The sequence below is a fragment of the Danio rerio genome, chromosome 11 (assembly GCF_052040795.2).
Source record: "Danio rerio strain M-AB ecotype USA chromosome 11, GRCz13ab, whole genome shotgun sequence".
In the NCBI taxonomy this organism is placed as follows: Eukaryota; Metazoa; Chordata; class Actinopteri; order Cypriniformes; family Danionidae; genus Danio; species Danio rerio.
The window spans coordinates 13,571,688-13,580,480 of NC_141031.1; the positions used below are offsets into that span (position 1 = coordinate 13,571,688).

General features: G+C 40.4%; 1 protein-coding gene across 1 annotated transcript; it reads left to right on the forward strand.

Annotated features, from left to right (window-relative positions):
• Positions 1 to 569: 569 nt before the first annotated feature.
• Positions 570 to 8,371, forward strand: LOC141376562 (uncharacterized). Its single transcript, XM_087273466.1, has 2 exons — positions 570 to 774; positions 980 to 8,371. The coding sequence occupies exon 2, from the start codon at positions 1,737 to 1,739 to the stop codon at positions 7,725 to 7,727; it is 5,991 nt and encodes a 1,996-aa protein (XP_087129592.1). The 5' UTR covers positions 570 to 774; positions 980 to 1,736; the 3' UTR covers positions 7,728 to 8,371.
• Positions 8,372 to 8,793: the final 422 nt, after the last annotated feature.

Consider the following 8,793-nt stretch of genomic DNA (forward strand, 5'->3'; position numbering starts at 1 on the left):
GTTTCCTGAGAGTGATTATTGTTGTGTTTATGTCACATTGGTTTTAACAAACTGAAACTTCTCTGTTTTAGCCATTAGTTTATATGATGCCATGTTTTGGAGGGCCTGAAAATGTGATTTTTTATTTTTTTTGTCTTTAAATCGCAATTTTGTGAAAATGGTGACATTTTGATTGGCATAGACAAATACGAAGAAACTAAAAAATCAGTGGAGGATTACAGGATGTATGTGTGCAGGCACATAGTGTCCTACGGGCACATGATGTCATAAGACGTTAATATTAGGTTAGATTTAGGTTTTGACATCAGGTGGCCAAAATTCAATGTCAACCAGCTTCTAAGGACAGTGTTATTTTGACATCCAATAATGACATTGATGTTTGGTTGATTTTAGGTTGTGTTAGAAAGTGATTACAATCCAACGTCAAATACTGACATTTATTCATCAGGTATGGTAACCAAAATCCAACATCTGATAGATGTCATGATGGTAACGTCTACACAATGTCAAGCTGTAACATCATTAGATGTTGATATTTGGTTAATTTTAGGCTGGACGTTGGACATTGACTGTAAGTGACCACTAAATCATTATATGCCTTTAAATAATTTTAGAGCATCAGAGCATGTCACGTGTTTCGGTAGCCTAGGTGACTAATAGGTTAATCAGGCTAGCAGGAGCGAAGAGAACACACGTTGCTGTGCGATTTACGGAAAAAGGAGGCTTAATCCTGCACAATTTATTTAATAGAACCCTTTGGGAAAGCGGAGCGAGGTATGTGAAGTTAATATTTAAGTCACATGAGTTCATTTGTATGTAATGTTAATCGTGAGCTCTGCCTTCTTATTAGTTGTTTCAAACTGTCTTCATATACTTCATTGTTTCACTTTCATATGTCGCTCTGTACATTATATCTTTATTTGTCATATTATTCTGTATACGAGTTGTTTTTATTGATTTTTGTTGTTTCTTTGTGTAGTTTCACGGTGCTACGCAACGAAAGTTTAATGGCTCTCGTCTTGAGCATAATAAAGAATCAAGCACCCGTCAGAAACTCTCTGTCTCGTTCATGGAAACCAAAGGGCATCTACAGTGAAACTCGTCGCTTAAAGGAACCACGCATCTGTTTCATCGAGACGCAGGCTGGCAGCTGGCAGGGTCGTGACGTCATCGCACAGGCTGATCGGAGGCTGCAGTTACCCATACTAGTCGGAGGTGGCGCGCGTGCTGTCATTCACTGTTGCAGATACAGTGGGAGACTTTGAGTGGCAAGAGAGTTTAAGAACAACATATTCCTACGTAAGCAGCATCAAGTCATCTTGAACTTAGTAATTTTAATGCTTTAAAGGAAAAGCAAATATTTTATGGACATTTGAGTTAAAAGGTTAAATTTACAAAGGACTTTAAATAAAAGCAAATAAATAATGTTATAAAGAACATTTACTTTATAGTTTAAGATTTGAATTACATTATTTGAGTAGAATTTAAGAGAAGGAAAAAAAAAAGAACTTAATTTATTTTATTTAGCATTAGAAAAATTACAATCAGTCTTAATGTTAGCTGTACTTATTTGAAAACTGACATTTCCTTGTTATTCCTGTTACAAGCTAATATTTTGGATGTCATATACTGCTGTTTGCATTTATATTGATCTTGTTTGCTAATTTATTTGGGTGCTTACGTGCTAGAGGTCTGGTGAGAGTGTTATTATTCACTGCTTAAGTTCCTCTTTAATTATGGAAGCTGTACACGCTGAAGAGGCTATGGAAGATACACATAGTACACATGAAGAAGCGCATGCAGTCAAACAAGCAGATGAAATGTCACTCCCAACAGTAGAAATAAGCAACCCAGTTGTGCAGCAGGTCAGATCAAGCACACGTGAAAGAAGCTTCACAGAAAGGGGTCTGGAAATGCGTGAACAGGAAGCCAAGCGACAAGAGAAAGCTTTCCATAAAGCTTATAACAGTTGGAAAGAGACTGCAAAAGATTGTAGATCAACATTAAAAATGTTCTGTTCACGTGAGAATCTAGAACAAATTCAGCAAGACATTCAAAATCAATGTAATCTAGTCCATCAGCATTATGAGCCAATATTGCGTAACCATGCTACATCTCCAGACATTGTCAATCGTATGGATGCTTGTGCTGCACTGACTGCTGAAATTATTGATCTTGTGAGTAAGCGGCTGGAGACAATAGGTGAAGATTACAATGAAGAGCTTGTGAAGGAAAGAGTGAGACAAGTCTTAAATAAAGATGAATATGGATCAATCTTTGGATGCACAAAAACAAACACAGTTATGTCAGAGTCATCGCTAGGATCAGGTAATCAGTCAAAGACCTCTTCCAAGATATCAAGTAAGCGAGCTGAAGCAGAAGCTGAACTTGCAGCAAAACAAGAGCAAGCTAAAGCTATGCAGGAAATCCATGATCAACAAGCAAAGCTTAATAAAATGGAGAGTGAATGGAAGCTTTCTGAAGCTAAAATGCTAGCAGAAATAAAGCAAAGAGAGGTAGAAATGCAGCTAAAGCTTGAAGAAGAAAGAAAACGGCTGCATCAGTTGCAAGTAGACAAGGAAGTAAAAGTAGCAGCAGCTCGTGTGAAAGTGTACAATGATCTTGAAGGGATCAGTCAATTTGGTGATAAAGAAATAGATTCTAGCATTCACAGATTTCAGTTAAACCCAGAAGCTGAATTGTTCTTGCCTCAGCAAACATTCAAGGCAGAGCATGAAGCCCAGCCATCTCAGAATAATGTTTCTTTAGCTCAAGCAATAGCAGACTCACTAAGCACACATCGACTGCCTGTGCCTGAACCCATGATCTTCGCTGGTGATCCATTGAAATTCATAGATTGGAAGATGTCCTTCATAGCTCTTATAGAAAGAAAGCCCCTCCCACCTGGTGAGAAGATGTTCTATCTTAAAAAGTACCTTGTTGGAGAAGCTCGTAAGGCTGTGGAGGGATATTTCTATAGAAATTCAGAGGATGCATACCATGGAGCATGGAAGGTCCTGCAAGATAGATATGGGAATTCATTCATACTACAAAAAGCCTTTAGAGACAAGCTGATGAGGTGGCCCAAAATTGGAATAAATGACCCACTTGCACTGCGAGACTTCACAGATTTCCTGCAAGGATGTGCTGAGGCAATGCCACACATTAAGGGATTATCTATTCTAAATGACTGTGAAGAAAACTACAAGCTACTAAAGAAACTTCCTGAATGGGTTGTACACAAGTGGAATCGAATTGTGACGGAAGAATTAGATGCATCAGGGGACTATCCAAGTTTCAAGTGTTTTACAGAGTTCTTGCAAAAGGAAACTAGAATAGCTTGTAACCCCATTACTTCCCCATTCATGAATATGAAAAATTCAGATGAAAAGTTTCCCAAGCGAGCTAAGGCGCTCAGTACAAAGACTGACGTGAAAGAGTTCAGTTCTAAAGGGCTTAATACATCTAGCGTAAAGTCAAAAGTATCATGCATTGTCTGTAAAGATGAAAACCACAGCATTGTCCAATGTTCTGCATTTGGAGAAAAAACCATTGAAGACAAGAAGAACTTCATTCAAGAAAATCAGCTCTGTTATGGGTGTCTCAGGAAAGGGCACATTGTAAAAAAATGCAGAAGACGACATAAGTGTGGAACATGTGGCCGCAATCACCCCACATGCTTACATGAAGAAAGACATATGGTGTCTCCAAAACCATTAAATAAAACTTCAACAGAAGTACAAGCAAGTCAGGAAGTTCAGAAAGTTATGGCCCATGCACTCACACAAAGCTCTTCTGCTACTTCCAGTATTGTGCCAGTCCTTATTTCAACAGTGGAAGAGCCTCAAAGGGAAGTACTCACTTATGCGCTACTGGACACGCAGAGTGACTCAACATTCATTTTGGAAGATCTTCTTGATGATCTAAATGCAGTCAAGCAACCAGTTCAACTTAGATTAAGCACTATGACAGCTGTGGATACTATAACGGCAAGTAACAGGGTTTGCGGTCTGCAAGTTAGAGGACTCCAAGCAGCAAACTCCATTCAGTTACGGCAAGCATATACAAGAGACTTCATTCCTGTTGATAAGTCCTATATCCCAACGAAGAGCACAGCACTGGAGTGGCCTCACCTAAAACATCTGGCCAATCAATTGCCACCACTGCAGAACTGCGAAGTCGGATTATTAATCGGATATGATTGCCCTTCAGCTCTAGCTCCCCTTGAAGTTATAATTGGTCATGAAAATGAACCATTCGCACAAAGAACTGAACTTGGTTGGAGCATTATAGGTCTCTCTAATCCACACCTAGACAGGCAGGGAAATCAGAGCTTTGTCCACAGAGTTGCAGTCAAGGAGATATTTGTTCCATCACCCAATGATGTCTTGAAAATTCTTGAGTCAGATTTTAATGAGAAAGGTTATGAGGATAAAAGTGTGTCTCAAGAGGATGTTCGTTTCATTCAACATCTCAGTACCAACATCAAACAGAAGGATAATGGACATTATGAACTTCCCCTCCCTTTCAAGAGTATCAGCCAACCATCACTGCCAAATAATAGAAGGCTGGCAGTTGCCCGGCTGCAGCAATTGAAGAAAAAGCTCAAATCTAACAAGCAATATTCGGATGACTACAAAGTCTTCATGAAGGAAGTCGTTGACAAAGGTGATGCTGAACTAGCCCCTGAGATATCAGAAGGAGAGACTGTATGGTATATTCCACACCACGGAGTATACCACCCTCAGAAACCAGGTAAGCTGAGGGTTGTGTTCGACTGTTCAGCTAAGTTTAGTGGTATATCTCTAAACGACACTCTGTTGACTGGGCCTGATCTAATAAATTCATTAGTTGGAGTACTCTGCCGCTTCAGAAAGGAGCTAGTCGCAGTCACCTGTGATATAGAAAAGATGTTTCACCAGTTCCTTGTTCCTCCAGACGAACGTAATTATCTGAGGTTCTTATGGTGGGAGGATGGAGACTGGGAGAAAGAGCCTCAAGACTATCGCATGACAGTCCATCTCTTTGGCGCTACATCGTCTCCTGGGTGTGCCAATTTCGGTTTGAAGTACCTGGCACAGCAGTACGAAGTTAAACACCCAACAGCTTCAGAGTTTGTTAAAAGAAACTTCTATGTAGACGATGGGCTAGCCAGTGTTCGTTCAATTGATGAAGCCAAGGAACTAATTACTGATGCTCAAGCACTCTGTAAACAAGGAGGTTTACGGCTTCATAAATTCAACTCCAATAAGGAAGATGTTCTCTGCTGCATAGACCCATCTGAAAGGGATATTGTCTCTAAACCTCTCAATTTAAACCCTGAAGCAACACCAACAGGACGTGTACTTGGTGTTCAGTGGTCAACAAGGGATGACAATTTTCAATTCAACATCAACTATAAAGATCAGCCATCGACGCGCCGTGGAATCTTGTCTGTCATTAGTTCCCTGTTCGACCCGATTGGGTTTGTGGCACCATTTATTCTTCAGGGAAAGTGCATTCTGCAGGAACTATGTCGGAAAAACATTGGATGGGATGATCAGCTACCAGAAGACATGTATTCACGGTGGGAGGATTGGAAAGGTGGACTTCAAAGGCTTAAAGAAGTTGTCATACCAAGATGTTATCACCCTGACACCTTCGATGAGATCATTGAAACGGAGCTGCACCACTTCTCCGATGCGAGCAACATTGGATATGGAGCTTGCTCTTATCTTCGTTTCAAAAATGACAAAGGTAAAATGCACTGCAGTTTGGTAATGGCAAAGGCTAGAGTCGCACCTACAAAAGTCACAAGTATACCAAGACTGGAACTTGCGGCGGCTGTTCTATCTGCAAAGATAAGTGTCATGCTAAAGACAGAGCTTGAAATGAAGATTGACAGAGAATTCTTTTGGACAGATTCACAGGTTGTTTTGGCTTATATTAATAACGAAGCAAGACGGTTTCATGTATTCGTTGCTAACCGTGTGCAACTCATAAGGGACATTACAGATCCAAGCCTGTGGTACTATATTAATACCTTAGAGAACCCGGCTGATCATGCTTCTCGAGGGTTTCATGCCTCTGACATTGCTACTTCAACCTGGTTAAGAGGTCCCAAATTTCTGTGGGAACAAGAAGTGAATCCAACACCACATACCTCTGCCAATTTGCTTGTTGGTGACCCCGAAGTTAAACCAGTCCAAACATTTGTGACCACAGTTAGTGACAGTTCCGACATTTTAAGTCGTTTCAGACGATTTTCTTGCTGGTCAATGCTTCTGAAGGTTGTGGCAAGGATAAAAAGACTTGGATTGAAAAAGAAATGCTCCACTGACCATATAACTGTTGAGGAGCGTCAGAGAGCTGCTGAAGTGGTGATCAAGCTCATGCAGCAGGAAGCATTTTCCAAAGAAATGAGAATGATTGAAAATGCGAATGCTCTTCCAAATTCTAGTGCGTTGTATCAACTGGATCCTGTTTTGGACAAAGGTCTTCTTCGGGTAGGGGGAAGATTGAAGAAGTCATCACTCAGTCAAGACCTCAAACATCCTGTGATTCTACCAAGGGATAGTTACATCACCAAGCTAATTCTGTCACATTATCATGCCAAAATTTGCCATCAGGGTCGAACTCAAACTCAAATGCAGCTTAGAATGAATGGATTCTGGGTCATTGGAGGTAGCAAATCAGTTGCTAAGCTGATACACAAGTGTGTGCAGTGTCGAAGACTTAGACGACCGACAGAAGAACAACGAATGGCCGAACTTCCCAAGGAGCGTGTCGAAGTATCTGCTCCCTTTACATTTTGTGGCATGGACTGTTTTGGGCCATTTGTCGTGAAGAGAGCTCGCAAAGAATACAAGCGATACGGTCTAATATTCACTTGTCTGTCATCTCGCGCAGTTCATATTGAAATGATTGAAGATTTGTCCACAGATGCCTTCATCAATGCATTGAGATGCTTTATAAGCCTCAGAGGAGCAGTTTGCAAACTTTATTGTGATCAAGGTACAAACTTTGTCGGGGCCAGGAACGAATTCAAAGATTGCCTGAAACAAGTCGACATCAAAACTCTGGAAGTCTTTCTCGCAGAGAAACAATGTGAGTTTGCCTTTAATGCTCCTTCTGCAAGTCACACTGGAGGTGTCTGGGAACGACAAATACGAACTGTGCGCAGTGTACTTAATGCCACAATTGCACTGTGTCCTGGTAGACTTGACGATGCTTCACTTAGAACATTGTTCTATGAGGCAATGGCCATAGTTAACAGTCGCCCGCTTACAGTAGATGGCATTAATGATCCAAATTCACTAGAGCCTCTAACTCCAAACCACCTAATACTTATGAAGTCTGATGTTGCACTTCCACCTCCAGGAAAATTTGTTAAAGAAGACATGTACGCTACGAAAAGATGGCGAAGAGTCCAATACTTGGTTGAGCAATTTTGGAGTCGCTGGAAGAAGGAATACTTGCTTAACATTTCAACACGCCAAAAGTGGCACACTCCTCGCAGAAACCTCAGAGTAAATGATGTTGTAATAATCAAAGAGGATATGCTCCCAAGAAGTCAATGGCAGTTGGGCAGAGTGGTTGAAACTGTCAAAGAGAGTGATGGATTTGTGAGACGAGTAAAGGTACGAGTAGCAGAACGAAAGCTCACTAACAAACGTAATCAGGCCCCCAAGCTCTCAATCATTGAAAGACCGATTCAGAAATTAGTTGTACTTCTTGAAGAAGACTGACTGTTAGTAACTGGGATGATACACTCTCATCAGACCAAATAATTATTTCTGAAATACTTGATAGTCATGAAAAGTAAACGTGGTCATGTTATAGTTCAAAATCATGTTCTGATTAATTTCAGTTTGTTCTTTCAATTCATCATAAAATGATTGGTGGGAGTGTAAGTGACCACTAAATCATTATATGCCTTTAAATAATTTTAGAGCATCAGAGCATGTCACGTGTTTCGGTAGCCTAGGTGACTAATAGGTTAATCAGGCTAGCAGGAGCGAAGAGAACACACGTTGCTGTGCGATTTACGGAAAAAGGAGGCTTAATCCTGCACAATTTATTTAATAGAACCCTTTGGGAAAGCGGAGCGAGGTATGTGAAGTTAATATTTAAGTCACATGAGTTCATTTGTATGTAATGTTAATCGTGAGCTCTGCCTTCTTATTAGTTGTTTCAAACTGTCTTCATATACTTCATTGTTTCACTTTCATATGTCGCTCTGTACATTATATCTTTATTTGTCATATTATTCTGTATACGAGTTGTTTTTATTGATTTTTGTTGTTTCTTTGTGTAGTTTCACGGTGCTACGCAACGAAAGTTTAATGGCTCTCGTCTTGAGCATAATAAAGAATCAAGCACCCGTCAGAAACTCTCTGTCTCGTTCATGGAAACCAAAGGGCATCTACATTGACATTAGCCTGGCATTTGGTTCTGAGGTCATGAGGTTGGTTCTGAACTGTCTCATGACGTTGGGGTACAACATCAATCTGATGTCATGTTGATGTCCTGTGGGGTTTCTTTAAACTGTAAAAACTGCTAGCCTGGCACACAAACAGTAACACATTCTATTTACCTATTGTATCCTACATTCTATTTAGAGCTCATTCAGTTTCCTTCTCTATCAGGGGTATCAGCCATGACAAAAGTAATCTGGCATATGTTTACCAGCAAAATCCTTTCCTGCTTCAACCTGATAGAGAGAGTGTGTAACTCTCGCAGAAACCAGTGCTGGGAAACACTCACACAGATTCAAACACATACTCACAGGTTACATTAAAACGACTTTATCTG